A 24,799-nucleotide genomic window follows, 5' to 3' on the forward strand; every position below is an offset into this window, starting at 1 on the left:
TATTTGGACACAGACCCATTCTTGATAAAAACTGAGTATTGTTTGAAACACAATCACTCTTAACTAAAATTTGAGTATTGTTTGTATCTCAATCATTCTTAACCAACCCATTGAGTATTGTTTAGAAAGAAACTATTTTCGGTTAAGACATACTATTCTTTTGACAAGGTCACTCATAGTTCACCCAATGAATATTGTTTGGAACACGATCACTCTTGACTAAGATAAAATATTGTTTGGATAGTAATCACTTATAACTAAGACATTGGACATTGTATGGAATGCAATTATTCATATCTAAACAAACAAGGCGTATAGAGATGTGATAAAAAAATATCAGAAGAGTTTGGTCACTAAAGAGGATTAGTGTCTAAAGATGTATACAATGATATGAACTTTCTTCTAGTTTGCTATATGAACACAACAATTTTCTCTACAAAGCTTGTAAGAGCAAAAAAATATTTTAGCAACATTTTGACACTTAACCATCGTTCTCTTTTTTTGTCTTCTTCTTCGAAGGATAAATTTATATAAAGCTTGGAAGAAAGAGTTGTTGCAAATCCTTTTCTGACCGTTGAAAGCGTTGAACTCAAATAGCTTGATATCTTCTAGCACCTGATGAGTGCGAATGTAGAGATGCATTAAATATGTTCCGTGCAACATTAAATATGTTCCATGCAACATTAAATGTCAATCTATTGTTCAAGCAACATTCTAATAGCAAGAACACTTATAAGCACTTGGCTAGAGAACTTTCTACTCAAAACGAAGTAAAAGACAAAGATTGCACATATATTTCGACCATAGTTGACATAAATTTGTGTGAGGATGGTTGTTGAAACAAAACAACTTTAGCTCATATCCCAATAGATATTGATGTAGATGTTTACTTATTAAATCATCTGGATAGACAAAAGATGAAAACTTTTCCTATAATATAAAAATAAGCTTCCAAAATATTTTTGTCAAATATAGTGTAGGCTTAAAGGCTATGTGCATTTATCTTCAGTTAAAGATTTTACTTATCAAATGAAACAAAGATTGCAAGGTGTTGTATCATCTATTAGACGAAGTGTTTAAAATAGACTTTGATGTCTCCAAATCCATGAAGATTGGTTGAAGGCTTTGTTGTTGCTTATGTGTGTGGGTTTTGGGTAGTTTGAATTTGTAATCCACTCTTAGGTTTAGGGTTTAAGGTTTAGGGTTTAGTTAGAATCCAAAGTTGGTTTAAATCAAATTCTTTTGAAAAAAAGTGTTTTCCAAAGAAGTGGAAAAAAACCTGTTGTTTTATCGTTTCAATCGGTTGTTTTACACTTGGTGTTTTTGAAACAAGTTTTGACAGAGCTTGAAATTTGTTGACCTTACTGTCAAACCAATTCAATCGGTTATTTCGACATTTCAACTGATTGTTTTTTGAAAATCCTTAACAAAATTTGTTAAGTTTGGTAAATATGTTTTAATTGATTCAAAACTGATTTGACTCTTGTATTAAATGTTTTTAACAATCTTTTGGAGTTTAAATAATTTGTTTTACGCTCCTGGTAGTTAAGATATCAGATTAAATCTTTCAAATTAGTTTTCTCCAAGATTGCTTCAAGCTTTGGATTTTTCTAAGAGTGAAATAGGATTGTTTTGGAATTTTTGAATTCAATCTCTGATTGTATTTGGTGTGATCATTCATTTTCTCTCTTAAATACAATAATTCTGTGTAAACATGTTTTGTGCAGATCCAGAGGATGTTCTGTGATCTGTGGTGTGTTGTTTGCCAAAGGAGGTGTGTGTTCTTGAAGGGTTCAAGATCACCTCTTTGGTGTGTGGTTTGTAATCAAGGTTATTTGATTGCTTAGTGGAATACCCAGTGGTTTATGGGGGACTGGATGTAACTCTTGGATAAGAGTGAACCAGTATAAATTTGTCGTGTGATTCTTTCTACCCTTAATCTCATTTAAATATATTTTAGTTTGTTTTTATTAACTGTTGATAAAAGCAACCAGTTGAATCACATAAACAATCGATTGATTTTCTGGAAACATAATAAAACAAATTTGTTTCTTGGATAACTTGATGTTTTTCTCTTTGATTCTTCATTAACTTTCTCTATACCTTCAATATTTGCGAAAATCTTTTATAAACAGTTAACCCCCTCTTGTTTAAGGCCTACAATTCTAACACGAAACACTTTCATCTTGCAATAGTTTGTTGTTTTTCATAATTCATTATCTTTTAGATGAAACATCTACATGTTTTACACTTTTGCGTGACATACACTTAATCAAAACTAATGGACAATTGGACTTTGCTCTAACAATAATAAGTCTCATTTTAAAATTTATATTTAGAGAAATTTTAATTATTTCACAATGTAAAAGTTTTATGTTTTTTTTAAATAAATTATTTTATACTTACTTAGTCTTTCATTCATTCTTAATGTCAATTTATAAAAATTAAGGCTTAATTAAATTTTAATTTCAATTTGAATATTTTTAATTAAGTATTTATTATAAATTTTTATTCTATTTATCACAAATTTTGTATTTTTAATTGAGTTTTTATTGTGTTGTTTGGTTTTGCTATCAATTGAGTTGGTAATCAATACATTGCATTGTCATAACTTATGTATCTCCGCGTAAAAAATTAAAGTTGACATAATTAAGTTTTAAATATCTCATAAAATTTAGTTATTTTCTATAAAGTATTTATTAAAAAAATTTGTCTATTGAAGGTTCAAAATCTTTATATTTTTTAATTGAGTCTCTACCACACGGTCCTTTGATTTTGTAGTTTCATGCATAACCACAAATTTAGATAATTAAACAAATGAAGCTCTATAATCTTAATTATCTTTATAATAAAATGATATCTTTTTTTAAAATTAAATATTAAAACAAAAATAAATCAATCATGTGGAGACACATCAATTTTCTTAACAGCAAAATCAAACAACAAGAACTCAAGTAAAAGATATAAAAATCTTAGATATTCAATAGAATGAAAATGTTTAATAAGGTTGTCTCAATTGAAAATATCCAAATTTATGGGAGACTTCAAACTTATTTATGTTATTTTTATTTTTCATGTAGAGACACATAGACAATGACGACCCAATGTTACTTTAGTTGACGAGAAAATCAAACAATATCGACTTAATTGAAAAATATAAATTTTTTGGATACTCAATAGAACAATTTTTTTTATTTGGAATTCAATTGAAAATAAAACTCAAATTTATAAGAGACTTAAAACTTAATTAAAAATAAATAAATACTGAATTGGATTACTATTTCTGAAATTTTCATATTATATAATATTAATGTTTCCAACAAAAATCCTAATAAAGGTTTTTAATATAATTTTTAACGATGAAGAGAATTAGTAGAATATGTATTAAGTTTTAAAAATACCATTTTCTGAACATCTTTGTCTAATGGAAAGGAGAGGGCATTGTGTGCAATGAACATATTGTAGTTAGTATAGTAAAATTAAAATAAAAGGGCATATTAAGCGAATTCTTATGAAATATAACTGTAAATTACTTTTAAGTGTTAAAATATCTTTGAGTAGTTGTTAGTGCAATGAATTTTATTAGCCACAACATAGCCATCATAAGACAATGAGCTTGAAATAATCTCATCTAGTTTGCTTCACACCTCATTGTGTACATTGCATTCATTTATAAAATCAAAACAACAACAAAAGCCTAATAAAAAACAAAAGAAATAAAAATAAGAAAAGACTAAACACCAACAATCATCTCAACAAGACAAGTCCTCAAAATAAAATTATTTTAATTAGTTTGAGAATGTGTAATATAGGTAATGTGAGACTATATGCCTTTTGTAATACTTAAAATTCACAATATAGCCCACATATTGCAAAAAGAAAGAGAAAGAAAGAAAAAAAAAAGAAAGAAGAAAATCATGTGTTTTATATAAGATATAACGCATTAGAGCTGGTATAACAAGTTATATGAATCAATTCTAAACTAAGAAACTTAACACACAATGCAGTTAGTATAACAAGCTATATGAACCAAAACACTTAGTGTATGTTAGGGATTATTCAATCATAATACACCCACACAATTCTTGCTTTTATAGATGTGTTGCAATTACTAAGCCATTTCACATGCCTGATATTTATGAGAGCTTTAAAGATTTTTCCAAGATCCCATGCAAAAAACTCTTGTTAGCACTCATATAGGTGATTTCATCAAAGTGTATGTCCCAAATCATGCACCATCTGTAATATGAAAATTATTAAAAACTTTGTTGAAGTTAAAATTCCTTATACCACATAAAATTTAGCTACAAAGTTTACCTTATCAATGATGCACTATCTAGCACTTTGACACACCATAGGAAACAAAGTTGATTTTAAATCAATTTTAGTGCTAAAATAATTTACAAGTGACTTGTTTTTACCCGTATGAACCTTATTCATGGGATCTCTAATTAGAAAGGTTGAGTTTCCATCATCTAATTGTTTCCAATTGCCTTGAGTCTCATTCCTCTTGATGTTTCAAAAATCAAGTTTCTCTTTAGGAGTTTCATCAAAGGATCTATTGAATTTCGTTATGACTTAACATAATCAATGGAAATTGTTCCATTCTTTAATATTTGCTTAATAAAATTATGTCTCAATTGTATATGTTTGTTCTTTCCATTGTAAGCTTTATTTTTTGCTATAGTTATTACTAATTGGTAATCACAATGCATTGATGCAAATGTGGTTGGTTTCATTCCTAACTAAGAATTTTTTCAACCACTCAACTTCACTTCCAATCATTTCAAGAGCAACAAACTCTGATTTCACTATTCATCTTACAATAATTGTTTGCCTAATTAATCTATATGTAATTGCATTATCCTCAAGTGTAAACATATAACAACTTGTGGATTTTGTCTGATTTGAATTAGTGATTGAGATAACATCATTGTACTCTTCTAGTACGAGAGGAAATCCACTATATTCAATGTCATAAGTCATTATGCCTCTAAGTATTTTATGAGTCTTGTAAGCGCATCTCAATTATCTTAATTAGGACATTGAGTGTACCTACTCAGTTTTCCTAATGCATAAGAAATGTCTATCTAAAAAATCTCATTAAATGTAATAAGCTCTTAAATATTTGGGCATATTGAGGTTGAGAAATAGATACTCTTCTATTTTTTTAATTTAGAGTTAGCATAAAAAAATGTGCTTAGTGGTTTAAAGTCATGAATGTCAAACTTCCTAAAATAAATAGTTCTTGGGATAGTAAAATACTATCTATATTCCTTATGACTCTAACTCCTAAAATTGTATTTGTTTCACCCATGTTTTCCATTTCAAACTTAGTTGCCATAAATAATTTTGTTATAAGAACTACATAATTGCGTGTACAAAATCACCTTTTTCATATTTAATGTACACACATTTATCAACATCGTTAATAGAAAAACCATCACAGAATAAAACATATCAAGTTTTACATGTCATTGTTTTGGTGCCTGTTTTAACCCATATACATATTTTAAAAGTTTGCATACTTTGTTCTCTTACCAGGAACTACACACCCTTCAAGTTGAGTAATGTAAATTTCTTCCTGTAGTTCGTCATTCAAAAAGACAATCTTATAGATGGATGCTAGAGCTAACAATGCATGAAGAGAGAAAATCTTGGTAAGTCGGGCCAATGTGTCAACGTAATCTATGTTGGGTTTTTAAGTAAAACCTTTTGCTACTGTGTTGTCTTATATTTTTCTATGGATCCATCAGGATGATACGTTTTCTTAAAAATCCACTTACAACCAATGACCTTCTCTCCTTTAGGAAAATATATTAAAGTTCAAGTATTATTTTTCTTAATTGAATCAATTTCAATGTTAATGGTCTTATCCCAATGTTTTGCATAAAAAATTTATTGATAATTTCTAAAAATTTATTGGATCATTTTTAACTAAAAATGTAAAAGTGATCACCAAAAGAAGTTTTTTTTCTTAGTCTTTTACTTCTCCTCGAATCCTTGCACATGACATAATATTTATAGGTTGTTTAGATGTATCATTAACCTCTAAAGGAAAAAGTTTTTAAATAACTCAACATTTTTCGTCTCTTGTATTACGTTCAATTACATCACTTTTAAGGACAAAAAACCTATAAAACAATACTATGTTTCACATAACCTAAAACATGCGATCAACAATCTTATAACCTATTTTCCTTTTATCATAGAATCACTCCAACTAAACATATCAAACCCTTTAGAAATTTAAGATTAAGATGGTAACTTTTCTACAACTCATAGAATGTTTAACCTATTTTTTATTCCGTATCCTATTTTGTATAAAAAAAATATGTTCTAAGAAGTTTTTTTCCCAAAAATTATCAAGAACACACTAGAATTAACAAACATAACATTTATCATTTTCTTAATTTTTTTTTACATAGTTAAAAAACATTATTTTATACACACAAAAGTTCACAATTAAAAAACCATTCTCCATAACTTGACGTGTAGATGAATTATAAATTTGGGAAATAAATTAATTTTCTTCTTCAGTTTTGTTTCGATCTCATCATTTTGCTATAACCTTATCTTTGAAAAATAGTTTATCAAAACAAATATGAACGTTAGTGAATATTCTTTCGACCGTCATTGGAATAAATAAAGTAGAAGAACTAGTCTTTCCTATAATGGAACATTAATATTATAATTTGTATATATTGTCACAATGCAATTAATCAAAAGTTATTTTAAATAAAAAAATAAAATATCGATATATCAATTTTTTTTTTAAAAAAAAACAAAATATTTTCCGCGTTTTGTGTTTGGTGTTGGCATTGCATCCTCCCGATAGAGAGGCAATCATTTAGTGAGTCACAAACACAGTCTCACATAAACACAAAACACAACACAAACCTTCAAAAGCCACACACAACACAACACACACTTCCGATAGAAGAGGCTCCGCGACAATTAAGGTTACCTCAAAACACTCTTTCTTGACAACTTCTAGGGTTTTCTTTTGCTTGCTCTTTCGCTGCTCCAATTTCCCAATCCGTTTCACTTCCATCTGCATTTGCATTTGCATTTCGTTCTTCAATTCCCTCCGCGCGCGCTTCCTTCGTTCTTCCTGCTCTCGATTTCCCTATTTTTCAATTCTTTCACATTCGAATGTCGTGTAAATTGTTATTGCTGTTTCGTTAATTTGCTTTCTTCTGTTTTACACTGCTTTTTCCTTTGCTATTTTCTCTGCCGCGGAGTTTGAGTTGGATACTGAGAATTTGACTTTTTATTTGATCGAGTAATCTGATAATGCCGATTTCCTCAATTCACGAACTGCTATTGCGTAACTTCTTAATCTGCAGTTGCTATGGCTCTAAATTGGGTTTAATTTTCCCCCTTCAGTAGGAAAAAATGTTGTTCCCTTTCTGTAAGTTGTTTCGGAGGTTGTGTATTGAAATTGGCTGTGTTTCTGATTATGTGCTCGGCTTTTTGGCTGGAAACTAGGTCGCTTGGTTTTGAGTTCTATGATAATGTTGTTGCTTTGAATGATGACTTGTGTGCGTGAGAGAGAGAGAGAGAGATTTTGTTGTTGTTGAGGATGATGATGTGCATGTGTGAGTGAATGAGTGAGAGTTTTAAGTTTTGACTCTGGCTAATTGGCATTCAATACTTGGTTCTAGGGTTGTGATTATATTTGTACTGCATGTAAATGCTGTGTGTGATAAAGAATACAAAAATTCTGATGAAGTTTTATGTTTGTCCGGGCATGAGTTAACTTGATATCATGTTGCTTCATCGGTTATTGTGGTGCGGACCTCTCCATCATTGTTTCTCTTTGTCGCGTTTCTGATAAGTAGAAATTGAAGGCATATGAATGTTGTTTTTGGCCTGATAAGTTATATTGTGGCATTATAAAAGATTAATTCTGATTAGATTTTTTGTTTGTCGTGGTATGTGTTAAGTTGATGTTGATTGTGTTGAGGATGTTGCTTTGTCAGTTACATTCTCGTTGACTGGTGTCATTGTTTCTCTTTGTCGCGTTTCGCCTTGTCGTTTTTTGCCTTGTCGTTTTTCTCCTTGTGTTTTCCATATGTTGAACTTGAATGCATTTGAAAATTGTTTTTGGTGTGATGAATTAATGCGGTGTTATGTTTGTCGTGGTATGTGTTAATTTGATGTTGATCGTTTCAAGGATGTTGCTTTGTCGGTTACTTTCTCGTTAACTTGTGTCATTGTTTCTCTTTGTCGTGTTTCTCATATGTTGAACTTAAATGCATCTGAAAATTGTTTTTGGTATGATTAATTAATATGGTGTTATGTTGTTTCCATTGTTGGCTTGCAGCTACTGACTACTGTGTAATGTGTGGAGAGCAGATATAGGAATTGTTTTGGCTGTCAGATTACTTTCTTTTGAGGTTTACTACCGTGCTGGGTTTTCATTATGAGTGGGGTACCTCCTAAGAGGCCTCATGAAGATGCTGTTCATCAGTCTTCAAAGCATCCACATCAAGATTCAAGTACATATTCCAAGTTGATGCCACCAGTTTCAAATGACCACCATATTCCGTATGAAATGGGTCAGGATTCCCGGGTGGCAAAGGCACTCCGTACTGAACCTCGTGACGCAGATAGAAGATCTCCTCTTCATACAGTGTATCGGATGCCGTCATCTTCAAATGATTCTCATACAGATCATCCCATTGGAACTGAGAACAGAACAGAATCTAGGGATTTTAAGGAGAGTAGGGATCTCCGGTTTGAGAATCGTGATATGAACTCAGAGAAGAAGGAATTGCATGGTGAAGCCAGAAGGGATTCTCAGATTGCTAAGAGTGAGAAAGATGTGAGAGTTGATGGCAGAGGAGATGACAACAAGGATATCAGATATGAACGAGATAGTCATAATGATTCAAAAGGTGACATTAAGACAGATAAGGATGGCTATGGTATGGTAAGCAGCAGCAGCCACTTGAATTGGAAAGAATCAAAGGAGTACAGGGGGAAGAGATTTTCTGATGTCCCTGGTGGGAGTTTGGATTCCTGGCATGCATCACGTGGCAATACACCAGAAGTTGGAAAGGGCAGTTCAATGGCAGAAGAAAGGGACAGTTTGGAAACTCATGAAGCTGTTGGAGAAAACAAAATTGATTCTAAAAGTGAAGATAGATTTAAAGAAAGAAAAAGAAAGGATGGCAAGCATCGGGATTGGGGGGATAGGGAAAAGGAGAGAAGTGATCGCAGAAGCAGTACACCAGTTAACAATCATAGTGGTGACAACAAAGAATCTGCCAAGGAAGATAGAGATGTAGAGAAATTGGAGAGGGAGAGGAAAGATCTTCCAAAAGAGAAAGAAAGTTCAAAAGAGAGGGAAAAGGATCATAGCAAGAGGGAATCCTGGAATGGCATTGACAAAGAGGCTTTGAACGATGATAAGGAACTTGGTGATGGATCAGCAAAAAATGCTGTACAAGAAAATGTGTTACCAGAACAGAAGAAACAGAAAGATGTTGATGGCTGGAAAAATGTTGATGGAGAAGCTAGAGAGAGGAGGAAAGAAAGGGATGCTGATTTACAGGGAGAACGGCCTGAGAAGCGCTTTAAAATTGACAAACAATCAGAAGATGGTACTGTTCATGGGGAAGGGTCTGGAGAAAAGGAGAGGGAAGTCCATAATTATAATGTTCAACATCGTAAAAGGATCCACCGATCTAGGGGAAGCCCTCAGGTGGCCAATCGGGAGGCTCGTTTTAGATCCCATGCTAATGCTCCTGACAATGAAGAGTAATTTCTTTTCCTCCACTTTTCTTGGTTACTTGTTTGATAACTTGTCACTTATGTAATAAGTATATTTTCATTTGAAGTATATTTTTAATTTATTCTGTGTGATTTTGTTGTTTTAAAAGATAAGCTTCTGAGTCCTATTAGAAATTTAGAATGACTGGATACTATTTTCAATCCTCTATATCCTTTTTTGAATTGCATTTCGTAGGACACTAACAATCTAATGTCTACCTCTTAACATTTTCTACGGGTAGCACATGATAGTCAACTATTGCTCTGTATTTTACCAGCCTGAAAATTTGTAGGAACTACAAGTTCTTCAAAATCCTGTTTTGATTGAGAAAGAAATCTAGTTGAATACAGTTTGGCAGCAAGTATATTTATTTGCTAAATTGAAATTCAGGTTGTTGATGTAATAGCTGTTTTTAAACTTAGGAATTTTGTTTGAAGATTAAGAATATGTGTGAATTTGGTTACTAACTTACTATTGCACATTGACGAGAACTTGATTTTGGTTTCTTCTCTTATTCAAATTGAAGTTTGTATTCCTGTTTGATTTATACCTCATTGCTGCCATAATAATGTTTTTAGATTTATAGCCCTTCATCCCATTTATGTTTTTCTTTTGACAAGTTTTCTGTTTCATTTATATTGCAGGTCTCAAGGTACCCTGGCATATTTTGTTTTACCTGCCTCAACGAATTTGGCTTGTCATAGAATTGTGGCTGCATGCCATGAATTAGTTTGGGTTTTGACAAATTGCTCTACTTGGCCCATTGGCTTATGTTATGCACTCTCCTTTCAGATTGCCTCATCTTATTTATACTTCTTTTTTACTGTTGTGTCGATTCATTGTGTGATAGTACTATTATGATGTACAATGCGCCTGTCATTTGTTAGTTGTTGTTGATAGAATGAAAAGGATCAGAGACAGATATCTTTCTATTCTTCATTTACATTATATTATATGTGAGTTCTGATATTTCAGGTAAATCAGAAGTATCTTCTGTTGTTTATAAAGTTGGTGAAAGCATGCAAGAACTGATAAAGTTATGGAAGGAATATGAATTATCTCAATCTCAACTGGAAAAAAATAGTGAAAGTTCTAACAGTGGCCCTACTTTTGAAATTCGGATACCAGCTGAGAATGTTACCGCCACAAACCGTCAAGTGAGATCAAACTCTGTTAATATAAAATTGATAGTTGACTGCATTGGGGGGGGGGGGGGGGGGAGTATTAGCTTTTTTTTTTTGTGTTTTACATTGATGATTTTTTTGCTGCTTCTTTCTTATTGCTGGTGAAGTCTTTGTTCATGTTTTGCTCTCTTTTGTTTGTATATTCCTGGATTCTGTTGTATTATTCTATCTTGTGAGTTATGTATGGTTTATCTGTTACTTGTTAAAGTTTGAGGACTTTGGTTCATCATTGCTGATGTTCATGAAATGATTTCTACACTTAGATCTCTTATAAAAACATTTTTATGTCTTTTTCCTCAATGTTTTTCTAGTTTCCCTTTTGTTTGCTGTTGTTCCTTCCTGCAATGGAAACAACTTTTACAGTCCATTTTATCATTGCTTTGCCTATTGCAGAAATTTGTTGAAGCACTCAATAAAATGATTTGATGAGATGCAAGTTTTTTATTTACTTACTTTTTTATTAACCATATTATTTGTTTAAATTTTGGAGTTCAAGGTATGAAATTTAAATATGCTCTAGTTATTGATGCTATACCTGGCTTTAAGAGTATATATATTATTATGTTCAGGTTAGAGGTGGCCAGCTATGGGGGACTGATGTTTATACTTATGACTCGGATCTTGTTGCTGGTATGTGTTATTGCAAGAAGGTTGCAGTGTGCTTTTGATTTCAAATGACTGGATTTGACGTGTTTGAAATTGGTACTGATTTTGAATTTTTGTTGCATAGTTCTCATGCATACAGGTTATTGTCGCCCAACAGCTTCTCCACCTCCAGTGGCTGTACAAGAGTTGCGCACAACCATTCGAGTGCTACCCCCACAAGATTGTATGTCCTTATAGATTGAAAAGATGCACTCTTCATTATCTAATAGTACCTACATGTTGCTGTGTTAAATAACATTGAATTCCATCTAAGCGATCTAGAAGTAATAACTGGGAATAAGTTTACAATAAGATGTCCTACTTTACGTATATGATAAATATTTAAAATAAAACTTGGGTTTTCCGTTGAGTAGTTTTGAAAGGTTTAGTAGTTATTCTTTTCAGGATATATGAATATTGAATTCAGGTTTTTGTTAACTGATCTTAAGATCGATTGACCATTATGCAACTATTGAAGTAGTGATTTGGTTTGAAGTTGTGAATTTTACAAGTGTAAGTTGAGTTTCCATTGTGGTTCTAAATCTTAAAAGGTGACATGTCTACCAGCGAAAGAATTAAAGATAAAGAATTAGAGTAGAAACTATTTTACTATTCATGTTTAAGACTTGAAACTCTGAATTTGCCTTGGTACAAATACCAATCAGTGGCTTATTTGCTTACTGCTTCAAGCACTACTTCAAACTGTTAATTGTGTGTGCATCACACACACAATCTTCATTACTGTGGGTACTGGGGTAGTTTTGTTGGTTTCTCAACTTTGCAGTTACTTATATTCATTTCTTCATTTAAGCTGTTCAAATAATCGAAGATGTTTCGTGTATAACATCAGGCTATATTTCTACCCTGAGAAACAATGTTCGTTCCCGTGCTTGGGGTGCTGCAATTGGTTGTAGTTATAAAGTTGAGCGGTGCTGCATTGTGAAGGTAATAATGAAAGCCATACAAACTGTAAAATTCTTCTTTCTTCATCCTTTGAACATTTTCTCCTGAAGTCTTATATTCTCTTCATTGAAACATCATCTACTATAGATGTTTTTCATATAATTTAGTTCACTATTTTCCATTTCAAATATAATGGCCTTTTCTTTCTTTTTGATACATCACATGCCTTTTCGGGAAAATTGTTGATTAGTCATTGCATAAATGTTTTACATTCTGGTCACATAATATGTTCCTCTAATGAGAGATTATATACGGGATGTAAAGGGGGTGCTTGTGCTTTGAGTCTGCACTTTGCGTGAGATTATTACCTGCCTGTATACAAGCATGTTCGTTCACAACAATTGGACTGGGTAACTGCATGAATATTTAAATTCTGACCTTTTATTCTTTTCTCTTCAGAAAGGAGGCGGAACTATTGATCTTGAACCCTGCCTCACGCATACCTCAACCATTGAACCTACCCTTGCACCAGTAGCTGTCGAACGGACAATGACTACTAGGGCTGCAGCTTCGGTTTGTCCAGTATCTCTATCTTATAATTGACAAACCTTTTCATGTTTACTATTGAATTAATGGTTATTTCATATTGTATGCTCATCTTATTTGGCATGGCCTTTATTCTTCAGAATGCATTGCGGCAACAAAGATATGTACGTGAAGTTACAATACAGTACAACCTCTGCAATGAACCTTGGTATGCTAGTATTAGTTGGCAAAGTACAGTCTAATATAATAGCTTGTGTTTTATGATGGAAAAAAACCTATCGAATCCTAGTATGTGGTATTTTTGTAATGTATGAAAATATCTCAGCTTCAAACATTGCGTTGGAGCTTGTTTTGGTAAAACTTTTCCTGTTTGGTTTGTTGTTTCCACACATTTTCTAAAATGCTATTGTATTTTCTTTTGATTGTTTCATGTACAGAGATTTTAAAATGAGAAACATACTGATACCGAGGTAGTTTTTTTATGATTATTTGAGAAAATAGGAAATGAGAATATATATTTTCGAAACAAACGCGACCAAATGTTTCATACTCTTTCTCATCTATATACGAATGCAGTTCTATTTTTTGCATCTTATCTTGTCTTTAGTATGCATTAATTATGATATTTATCAGGATCAAATACAGTATAAGCATTGTTGCTGACAAGGGTCTAAAAAAGCCACTCTATACCTCTGCTCGTTTAAAGAAGGGAGAAGTTCTGTATCTGGAAACACACTCTTGCAGGTATTTTTACATTAAAGTTCTTGACCAAAATGTGTGATCATTGTGTTATAGGGTTCATGTTTGATGTCTCTTTAAAACTAAGTGCCACGAGTTATTGCAATGTTCTTATAAATATGAAACCATATTGGACTGTGTCTGTGTCACTCTCTTTTTTCATTAATTGCTTAATATACTATTTGGGCGATGTTTCCCTGTTATTAGTGTTATTTTATACTATTCTTTTTTCAATAAAATATTCTGTTTAACTTGTCAAACTCTAAGGATCCACAATGGTCATGTTTGTCTTCAAGTCTAAGGGCTCTTGATGTCATGAAACTGTAATTAAATGAGTCTTAATCTTTGTAGATACGAGCTCTGTTTTATTGGAGAGAAGATGGTGAAGGCTATACCAGCAACTCAGATGCATGACCCAGATACAGAGAAGTCTCAAAATCACCATCACCATCCAACAAATGGTGACAAAGCTGATTCTGATCATGTCATGGTTGATGTGTTTCGATGGTCTCGATGTAAGAATCCTCTGCCCCAGAAAGTGATGCGGTTGATCGGCATCCCTCTGCCTCTTGAACATGTGGAGGTTTGTTGGAATCAATCTTTCATCTCTCTTCCATGAGAATGTGAATAATGTCCACAGATTTTTTTCTCCTCAATTATGAGTAACTAGGGTATTACTATTGAATGCTTAGGTGTACAACCTATGAAAGGGAAGAGGTTGGTAACTCGTGTTTATATGAAGTAGACTTTTATGAGTCTACAAGTCGGGTTTACAAGTTGAGTTTATGTACTACGTAGATTCTCGAGTCTTATAATCTTGGAGTGAAAATCATATATCTTGGGGGCAATCAAACCAACAGAACCAATATCTTTTGCCATTGGCCTTTGGCTGTAAGCCTTTGACCATTGTATTGTATCAAACTACTTCACTCTCTAGTCTGCATAACATCCCAAGGCCTTAAATGTAAACCATAATTGGTTTGCTTCAACAATGCAGAATCGCTCAATTTGTTACATATAATAATGTTATTGTAGAATGCAAATATAATGTGTTTCAACTGTACTAAAAATCCCAATTCTGCATTTTGTGATGCAGGTGCTAGAGGAAAGCCTTGACTGGGAAGATGTACAGTGGTCGCAAACTGGTGTTTGGATTGCTCGAAAGGAATATACCCTTGCTCGGGTGCATTTCTTGTCAATGAATTAGTTCATTATCATGTTTTGTTTCAAAGGAGGGATAGGTGCTCAGATGATGTAATGCATGTATGCTTTCAAGATTAAACAGTAAATTTTAGTACATTTTTCATGTAACTTAATAGTTTTTTAGTTTTTAATAAAAATGCTTAATGTTTAATTTTTCTTAATTGGGAAGGGCTCTAGGAGCCTTTGTTTCCCACTGTTGTGAATGTTTATCTTGGAATTTAAGGCTGAAATATCATTTTTGGCAAGTTGTAACCAAAGGTATCTTTGGTCGAGATTCTCCATAAGTATTTTTAAATAATAAAAAAATTGATTTTCGTTAGTTAATTAATCTGTAAAAGTTATTTTATGTAATATTTTTAGATTTTATTTTATTTTATATGTAAACTAATTTGACCTAAAAATTTATATTAAAAGTTACAAGTTGTGGATCTATTTTTATATTGAAACAATTTGAAGGAGTTAAAACTCTTAATATTGTTTAGTTATTTAAATATTTAATGTTATTAATTGTTATATATAAAACACTTTTGTGTGTGTGAATAAAAATGGTTATTAATTTTTTTTTTTAAAAATTAGTGAATCAATTCACTTATGACAGGTTTCTGGTTTGAAAATTTTCGGACTAATTATAAAATGAGCTGGATTGAAATTTTTTTAATTCAATTTTATATAAAAGCAGGTTTACTCATTGAGGTTGTTAATCTTATACTCATGACCATTTCTTATAGTTCTCTTAATTAGTAGTATAATTAGTGGTTAAATTGATAGCTAAGACTATATTAGAGTGATCAGTTTTCAAGATATGCAAATTAATACCATTAAATTTAATAAGAAAATAAATACAAATTATATTAAAACATGGTAAATACACTTGTTCTATCTGCTAAGAGACATTGTTTTTAATCTTTATGAAAGAGTTGCATCTTCATTTCCATCATTTTGTGATTGTACTCACTTGATCATTTTGTGATTTAGGCCAACCCTAAATCATAAACCTCTAAATACTAAACCTAATTGATAACCCTTTTTGCCGAAGAGTTTGCTGGAAAAAAAGACAACCTGGGAAATATATAACATTTTTTCTCTATTTTATTGTTGCTTCCATCATATAATTTCAAAATAGTGAAACGACTTCATAGAAAATAATGAAACTTTTTGTTTCATTTGATAATAGTACATACTGCAAATGTAATACAAAAATTTAGTGATAAAAAATATTTAATATTCATTTAAAATATATTGAAATATAAATTATTTCATCATTTATTACTATTGTTCAATTTTAACAAAATTCACGATAAAGAATTATGATAGTACTTAATTATGATTTACTAGTAACATTGATTTTTATATATATAAAATTATTGATAATATAATATTTGATAAAGTTATATTGGTGTAGTTTATCACTTATATATTCATTTATTTATTTGGGCACTAGAGGCTTGTGAGTTTGGACTCTTTCTTCTTGCACCTCCATATCTTCTTCTGCCACTTCCATACACCATATGAAAATATATTTTTATCTTTTTTGTGTCACCTCCATAGAATAGTTTTCGGATTATGTAATCCAGAAACTCATTTGAAAAAAGAATTTTGGGTTACATAATCTGAAAGCTAAATAAGACTTCCGGATTATGTAATCCAAAAAAAAAAATCATGCATAAGAAAAAAGGCTTCCAAATTACGTAATCCGGAAACTAATTACAAATTTGAAAAATGACATCTGGATTATGTAATCCAAAAATATTATAAAGGGGCATTTTTGGAAATTGAAAAATTTATGGAGGTGAGAGAAGAAGGAATGGAGGTGCAGGAAGAAACAGTCGTGAGTTTGTTAGAGGTCACCTTATAGGGCAATGGCAATACTTGCTCCTCTTCATACCATGAAGTTCCTTTTTATTTTTTAAATGAACCCCTCTTTTTCTATTCCTACCCCTCAAGTTCTTTGTGGTGATTGAGTTGGAAAGTTATGAGGATGGGGTGAAAGGGCAAGACTTTGATCTATTGCAGATAACCCATATGATAATACTTGTCTTTCAAAAAAAGTAAAAAGGAAATATTGATTTTGCAATTTAATAATATGGGTTATTAAATAAAGTAGTGTAATATCATATTTATATACTATTACAATATAATATTTTATGTATGTATAACGCAAAGCTTTCTCACTACTAATACAATAACGGGTTGTGTCGTCTTTACATTTACACACACTATTATAAAATTAGAAATAATATACTATTATAACATTATCACATTCTATATTATATTATACACCAAGATCACTTTTAGCATAAAAGGTTGAAAAGATTACTTAAAATATTTTGGAAATATCATTTAACAAATCCATACAATCATGTTTTAAAAAGAAGATTAACCTGATTAAAAATGTAGCTAATGTTAGACTAATATAAAATTAATCATTTTATTAGTACGAATTCCAATACAATTTTATAAACAGGTTAAGAATGATTAGATAAAGATATATTTTAAATAATATTTATCAGGAATGAAAGTCGAAGTATTTTTTAGCAGGTTTCCGTATCAAGTTATTGTGAGGAGAACACTTCAAAAGACACAAGAACTACTAGGTAAATAAGGAGAAAAAAAAAATATATATATATATATATATTATTATTATAAAATATTTTTTCAATAAAAAGTTTGTCTTTATACAAACAACAAATCAAATAATAAATTACTTATGATAATCATTTGCTATTTTATTATCGTACAGTTTTGTATAATTCATATTAGAACAATAGAGATCCTTATTACGGCATGATAATTGAGAAATGTGAAGTAAAAGAATGTGGATAAAAGATTATTATATGTTTAAGAAGATTAAGTTTTCTATTTATAATGTTATTTTACACTAGGATTCATTATTGCAGCAAAAGAAACAATGCCTTGTTTTCACAGAACTTATTTTCTTGTTCTTAAAGATATAACAGGAAATGTAAAAAAAAAAAAAATCATTGTATAAGATTGTAAGATAAAAAATTATTAATCGTAACGTAAAATATAAGTGAATTAATAGTAAGAAGAGCTTAAGTTTGTATTATTAGGCCTTGGGAATAATTCTCAAGAACACTATAAATCCAAAGTGAACCCCCACATTATATAACTAAAACAAAGCTTGTAAATGGTTTAAATACTGAGATCAAAATTTACTTTGCTTGAGAGAAAATAAAATAAGAAAAAATAATGAAATTTTAATTGAAGAAAATTTTTATTTTTCAAATTTTTCTTGAACTAGCCAAAAGAAAATTCTCATTATATTTTTTTCTCTATTTTCTTTCATTCCACTTTCATCCTATCCTTTCCAAACACAGTTTTAGAAACTACTATTTGTTTTTGGAACTTCGTATATACTAAAGTTTCATATAGTGTCCAATGTTTTTATACAAAATTGTAGTTTAATGTTCTATCAAATTTTTCTTATTGAAATTAAATATATATATATATATATATATATATATATATAGTTCATATCATGGCTTTTGACTTCTTTTTGTAAGAATGAATGCTATGGGAAAAAAAGAGTAGCATATGAGTCAAATGAAATTAAAGAACTTGTATTCAGTAAATAACTCTCCTTTCATAGTTCTCTTATTATCATATAGGATTTAAAAAATGCTTACTAATTTTCACTCTTACCATAAAATTTAACTTGAATTCTTAAACTTATTTCTTGCTGTCATACAATACTTAAAAACACTAACTAATTTTCACTCTAATGATAAAATTTAATCTGAATTCTTAACTTACTTTTAATACGCTCTACAATAGAATGCACATCTTGAATCTTGATGCTTTTACTTAAATTTGTTCATTCCAAATTAAAATATTAATTCATATAAGCTAAAACTATTTTGCAGGTAAAAATATAAAAAAAAACTAGCTTATGTTAGTTTGTTGATTTGATACTGTAAAACCATCATGAAAATTAAATCTAATGTAGAATGGGGAAAAGATAATATTGAATGTGTCTATTTTTCACCAAAAATAAAATTTTCCAAAAGTAGTTGCATAGGAATGCATTATGCTGTTATAACATATAGCTCCAAAGAAATATTTGCATCTAAACCAAGCAACCTTCATAATTCCATTTCAATAAAACTATTATTTGACAAACATATACACAGCCTATACAAAATTTCAAGTTACTCACCAAATACTGAGCATTGACCATTGAATCACATTAAGGTGGTCTCAGTTCCATGCAGATGGATGATCAAAGTCATGTGGCTGCCTTTGCAACAAAACCACAGAGTCAACAAGCTATGAGACCTCTAAGCCAACATGATTCACCACTCATCCCATTTAGTCAAGAAGTCATCCCACATAGATGCAGCAATTGAATCACGTAATGTGAATGCATGTTGTCCTTCTATTGAAGAAAGCATTGGCACATCAGGAAGTTCATCAAGATCTGACATTTCCTCCACTGGTGACCCCCCAACGCTATTGAATATCCAGTCATTTCTTTCTTCGTGACGGATGAAATTGTGAAGAACACATCCGGCGATGACTATGTCGCGCTGAATCTGGAAGGAATATTGAGGAGCAAGTTTAAGGATAGGGAATCTAGTTTTCAACACATTAAATGACCTTAGGATGGCACTCCTCATAAAACAATGCCTGTGATTGAACAACTCTTTTGCATTTCTTGGCAATTGATTAGCACCTTTAAACTCATAATGCTGGTACCGAACCCCTAGGAAAGGAGCAATAAACCCTTCCGTATTTAAATATCCCTTGTCAACAAGGTAATACTTTCCTGTGAAGTAAAGCCAAAGAAAAAAATACATTAAGTTACTATTAGTACAATGTTTAATATGGAAAGATAATGAACCCAGATCTTGAGATATAATAACAAACAAACCTTGGGGTATTTGAGGGAAATTCTGATCTGGGTCATCAAGGACTGCCCTCAACACTCGGGAATCAGTGACAGAGCCTTCCCAGCCAGGATAAATGAATATAAACTGCAGGTCAAATGTGCAAGCTGCCAAAACATTTTGAGACAGGATACCTTTCTTATTACGGAATCGAGATTGATCTTTGGCTGGAACATGTGCAGGAATGTTCATACCATCAATTACTCCTATACAATCCTGAAATATTAGAGGTGGAAGGGAGAGGTTAGATAAACTTGCACTAGCAGTAAACACTAGTGAGTTGAACTAATGAGAGTATTTAGGGGAAGCCACTCAGAGATTATTGTAACCTTGAAGTATGGATAAAATCTAGCATTGTTGTTAATTTCTAGAGGTGTTGTGTGCTGAGGAGGTTGCAAAAATTCCCGTGACAATGATTTAATAGCCTTCAAGACATTATTAAAATGCCGGCTAATGGTTTCACCAGAGTGTTGAAAGCGCTCTTGAATCACCCTATTACGTTCATTATGACCAACTATGTTTAAAAATATTGCTAACTGCTCCTCTATCATCACACCAGATGTATCACGCAACATAGATCTTTGACGGAGAATGTCACACAGCTTATGGAACACATGCTTATCCATTCGCAACATTTCCCGACAATAGTCATCATGCCCATTGAGCACTTCGGTCATAAATTCGCATCTCCTAGGTGATAAACCACGTGAAGGTTGTTTGGTCAGACAGCTATAGTAATAGTATCCAGCCGCAGCAGCAACTAGTTCCATCTCATCCAATTCTAAGTCAATGTCATCCAGGCTGATTGGTGTATCTGTAGAGATAAACTTCAAGAGTACGAATAGTAAAGATAATATCTCTCTGATATATATCTAGTTCATAGGCTTGGAAAGCATTAATATCATTTATAAAAGTCAAAGAATATACAGTTTAAAAACACTGCATTTTTGCATTCAAAATTCCAAACTCAAAGTCGGTAATATAGGCACTAAGCACAAAATCAAACAAGTAAAAACACTAACTAACATCACCCCTTGAAGTCTGTTTAACTATACAAAAGTATAGGGAAATTTTCTCAAACAATTCATCTAGTGGAAACACAACATTTGCCCTGCAACCATGGCAATCGTTTTTCGTCCTTAAGAGAGATGAAAACTTCCCGGGCATTAGGGTGGTCCTCAAACAAATCCAAAGCAAGAAAGTAAATCCAGTCATCAACACCTTGCATCTCATCCAACACTTTGATGCACTTGTTTATAGTGAACCTTTCCTCGTTCTTCGCAATTGCACTCGCCCTCATCTTTGAAGCAGCCACTATCTCCAACATAGCATCCACTATAGCAGCTCCAGTAGCTTTCCGGCCTCTCTTCCGGGCACTGCTGGAATTCGATGGCATAACAGCCTGACGCTTTTGTCCATCCAACATGTGTACATCCTCTCCAGAGCCAGAAGAACCATCATCATCGGCATAAGTCATTGCCACTGCAAACATCATCAATCAATGTGCATGCTAATCAGGTCTCAATTTCTTGATGACAATTGCAGAAATCACAGCATAACCTAACAATTAATGTAACAAAGCATTGCAACCAAGAAGCAAAGTACGTATAAATTTAAAACTCCGAACAAAGGGAAATTCCCAAAGCACAGACAATGAGTCCCAGAATCATAAAAATATCAAATTTCCAACAATAAACAAGAATTGAAAACCCCCAATGGAAATAAGAATTCTGCAACTAAAACAATATATAAGAAAGAGACCCAAGATTCCAAAACAGGCAAAAATGAAAGATTTGTTTTCTTTTACATTGGAAAGGAGAAAGGAAAAGGGAACAAAATCCTCGCACCTTGTGGCATAATGGTGTGGTAGTCTTTCAATTTCTTGAGTGATGAACAAGAAACCACAGAGAAATCACTGTGTATGTGAGTGAAGAGGTGATCAGAAATATGAAATTCTAGAACCCTAACTTTATGTATATGAGAAATCCCTGAAATGAAGAAGAGAACAGTAGCAAAATCTCTTTCTCAGGTCAAACGCTTCTTTTCACTCCTTAGTAGTCACCACTTACTAGTGTACTGAAACTGAAACTGTATTACAATTTTTTTTCTTTCAAAAATCAAATTTACTTTTTAATATGTAATAAAAATAATAATATAAATTTAGTTAGGTTTATAATCTTATTATTTTTATGAGTAATTAGTTGAAAAATTTAAAAATAAGTAATTTTATAAAAAATATTAAAAAACTATGTGATAATTTTTTTTAAAGATAAAAGTTATTTCATATTTTAAAGTAAAAAATAAATTATTTAATTACTTATTAATTAAATAAATTATTTTTTATTTATTAAAAAGTAATTTTGTTTCAATTAAAAACATGCTAAAAGAAGTTATCAAATCATTTATATATTATATATAATGGTAATAAAATTAAACATAATTCTTTTGAGATATCTATTTTTATTTTTCGGATTAGGATTAATTCATATCTCTAGTAATATGGAAGAAGAGTGATATTTATGAAAGTTTAACAAATATATTCAGTTGATAACTAAATGTTTTATACTAAAGACACAGGTAACTATTATTTTATTAGAGAAATTAAAAATTAAGAAAAATCCATGAAATTACTTTTTAAACCAATCATATCTTTAAAAGGGAATTAAATAATAATTAATAATAATGATTTTTTTTAGAATAATTGAATGAAATTTCTAGCTCATAATTAGTTTAAGCTAATAGTTTATGAGTTCAAAACTCATAACTTAGTTTACTGTATTAAAAATATTTGTTAAACAATTTGTAAATGTAAAATTATATAATTTTCTAAATTACATTATACAAACAAAGTTTGTGTTTTTTTAGATAAAACTATATTACTATATAATTATAATTTTACATTTTTAAAAACAATTACATTTTTTAGTATATTTATTTGTTCTTTTCAAGCTGTATATACTTTTTACTTAAATAACTCTATTTGTTGTTTTCAATCACAAACACACAAAAAATGTTGTTTTTTCGCAAAACCCCAAACATAACTCTGAAAAGTCTTCGTCTTCTTCGTTCCGCAACAACCCTAACTGCAAAACCCTTCCCCGATGACCCCACCGGTGCCTACTACGATGACCTCGCCAACGAAGCCGCCAGCTCCGGCGACTACAGTGCGCTCCGAGATGTCCTCAACAAGCGCATTCAAGATGGCTTCTTAAACAGCAAACGCACCTTCAGTTTCATCACTCACTCTAATTGCTCTCCCTCCCTCATCGACAAACTCGAAGAAAACCTCTCCCATCTCAACGAAGGGCTCACGCGCGAAAACGCGCTCAATTTGCTTGTCACGCGCCTCTGCAAGATCCGGCGCACGAAGGAGGCGCTGCGCGTGGTCGAGTCATGGGCGCGTGGTGGAGTCTGTGTCCCAACCGCGTGCACCTTCTACCCCATCCTCGGCGTCGTCACAAGGGAGAAATCCCTCGACCATGCGCGGCGCGTGGTGGATTTAATGGCTGAGCTCGGTATTGGGCTGGACATATATGGCCAGAACCTTTTTCTCAGGGCTTACTGCTACGCCGGAGACTTTGGTGAGGCGGCCGGAATTTTGAGGAGAATGGAGGAAGTGGGTATGGCGGCGGACTCGCGTACGTACGACGCGTTGGTGTTGGGCGCGTGTCGGGCGGGGAAGGTTGATGGTGCCATGGTGATACTGAGGAGGATGGTGGATGATGGAGTGCCCATGTTGTACTCAACGCACATGCATGTTATTGGGACGCTTTTGAAAATGAAATGCTATGAACATGTGATGAGGTATGTGAGAATTTTTGTTGGGAAGGATAAATTGTTAGATGCTGAGCTTCTTGGGATTTTGGCTAGCAAGTTTGTGAATTTGAAGAAGGGTGAAGAAGCAATGTCAATTTTGGAGGAAATGAAGCAAAGGGGTGTGCCAATGGGTTATAAACTGAAAGACTTTTATAAAATGAATGTTGGAAAGGAAAATGGTGCAAGGGTTGATGGTGTAGTTGGAGAAGGAATAAACAAAGTGTAGTGTGGAAAATGAAGAGTCAGGATTATGTTTGTGGACAGGGGTGAAGTAAAACAAATGTTTGTTGGAAGATAAAAATGAACCGGATGCCTGAATTACATTTTATTTTGATGGGAATTTTGATGGATTGTCTTATTGAACTGAATTCCAGTGATATTGTATAACTTTTAGGTTCATCTTTGCTGTAAGATGTGCCTTGGTTAATGAGTTAAGATATGCAGGCAATAGAGGTACCACTTTTTGAGGTTCCCAAGTTAATATTCTCAACACACTAACTGTGCAATTTCAATTATGTATGTAATGATACCTTTCATATTCAAAACCTACATGATGGTGTTGTTGGATTGGTTTTAGTAATTTACGAAACTGACTCAAAGCTAGCATTGGCCTTAATGATATTGTGTTTCTCTCTCTCTCTCTCTCTCTCTCTCTCTCTATCTATCTATATATATATATATTCTTAATTTTTCCATTGATGTTACCTGTTATTATTGGGGGTTGGTTGGTTGGAATTGGGGAATGCAGAAGTATCAGTTTTACTTCATATTTTTGTGAGGCCTGATTAACTCTTGTGATTAGGGCCATTATGCTATTTTCAGCATCTCTGTAGTTTCTACTCTCTCTCTCCCTCCCTCCCTTTTCTCCTATAGATTGGATTCTTTTCTAAACTGTGCATCAATCACCTCATGTTTTCTTATTTACCCAAACTTCTATCATATTGAAATGTTCATTTGATTCATCTAATAGGTTTCCATTTGTAAATTGTCTGCAACAGTTTAACTAACAAGCTCTCTGTCTGTGACCAGAGACTACATGGTTTTTCCATATGCTTTGCTGCTGGATTAACTTGTAC

At 32.1% G+C, this 24,799-nt stretch overlaps 3 protein-coding genes across 5 annotated transcripts; 2 read left to right on the forward strand and 1 right to left on the reverse strand.

Annotated features, from left to right (window-relative positions):
• The first annotated feature begins 6,820 nt into the window (after positions 1-6,820).
• Positions 6,821-15,151, forward strand: LOC137837772 (uncharacterized). 3 transcript variants are annotated; one of them, XM_068646894.1, is made up of 11 exons: positions 6,821-6,962; positions 8,362-9,768; positions 10,743-10,938; positions 11,535-11,595; positions 11,696-11,794; positions 12,461-12,555; positions 12,973-13,086; positions 13,200-13,267; positions 13,693-13,803; positions 14,149-14,380; positions 14,894-15,151. In XM_068646894.1, exons 2-11 carry the CDS (start codon positions 8,429-8,431, stop codon positions 15,002-15,004), a joined length of 2,427 nt encoding a protein of 808 aa, XP_068502995.1. In that variant the 5' UTR covers positions 6,821-6,962; positions 8,362-8,428; the 3' UTR covers positions 15,005-15,151. The 3 variants fall into 3 exon arrangements, with proteins under 3 accessions (XP_068502995.1, XP_068502993.1, XP_068502994.1); XM_068646892.1 differs by having other exon boundaries at positions 6,831-6,962; positions 8,330-9,768; XM_068646893.1 differs by lacking the exon at positions 6,821-6,962 and adding an exon at positions 6,966-7,162 and having other exon boundaries at positions 8,330-9,768.
• Positions 15,152-19,088: 3,937 nt separating this feature from the next.
• Positions 19,089-21,997, reverse strand: LOC137837773 (uncharacterized). The gene is made up of 5 exons (XM_068646895.1): positions 21,755-21,997; positions 21,129-21,389; positions 20,237-20,721; positions 19,892-20,123; positions 19,089-19,786 (listed from the first exon to the last, which is right to left on the reverse strand). Exons 1-5 carry the CDS (start codon positions 21,762-21,764, stop codon positions 19,314-19,316), a joined length of 1,461 nt encoding a protein of 486 aa, XP_068502996.1. The 5' UTR covers positions 21,765-21,997; the 3' UTR covers positions 19,089-19,313.
• An 898-nt stretch (positions 21,998-22,895) lies between these two features.
• LOC137837775 (pentatricopeptide repeat-containing protein At2g40240, mitochondrial-like) lies at positions 22,896-24,339 on the forward strand. Its single transcript, XM_068646897.1, has one exon. The coding sequence runs from the start codon at positions 22,918-22,920 to the stop codon at positions 23,947-23,949; it is 1,032 nt and encodes a 343-aa protein (XP_068502998.1). The 5' UTR covers positions 22,896-22,917; the 3' UTR covers positions 23,950-24,339.
• The last annotated feature ends 460 nt before the right edge of the window (positions 24,340-24,799 follow it).

The sequence above is a fragment of the Phaseolus vulgaris genome, chromosome 4 (genome assembly GCF_000499845.2).
Source record: "Phaseolus vulgaris cultivar G19833 chromosome 4, P. vulgaris v2.0, whole genome shotgun sequence".
Lineage (NCBI taxonomy): Eukaryota > Viridiplantae > Streptophyta > Magnoliopsida > Fabales > Fabaceae > Phaseolus > Phaseolus vulgaris.

Excerpts from the sequence above, each read along its gene's own strand:
- LOC137837772 (XM_068646894.1), top strand. The coding sequence starts at position 8,429 with ATGAGTGGGGTACCTCCTAAGAGGCCTCATGAAGATGCTGTTCATCAG. Across the intron at positions 11,596-11,695 it reads TGACTCGGATCTTGTTGCTG|TTCTCATGCATACAGGTTAT; the intron begins GTATGTGTTATT and ends TTTGTTGCATAG. Across the intron at positions 13,268-13,692 it reads AACCTCTGCAATGAACCTTG|GATCAAATACAGTATAAGCA; the intron begins GTATGCTAGTAT and ends GATATTTATCAG.
- LOC137837773 (XM_068646895.1), bottom strand. Across the intron at positions 20,124-20,236 it reads GATTTTATCCATACTTCAAG|GATTGTATAGGAGTAATTGA; the intron begins GTTACAATAATC and ends CTAATATTTCAG. Across the intron at positions 19,787-19,891 it reads TTTCCCTCAAATACCCCAAG|GAAAGTATTACCTTGTTGAC; the intron begins GTTTGTTTGTTA and ends TTTACTTCACAG.
- LOC137837775 (XM_068646897.1), top strand. The coding sequence starts at position 22,918 with ATGTTGTTTTTTCGCAAAACCCCAAACATAACTCTGAAAAGTCTTCGT.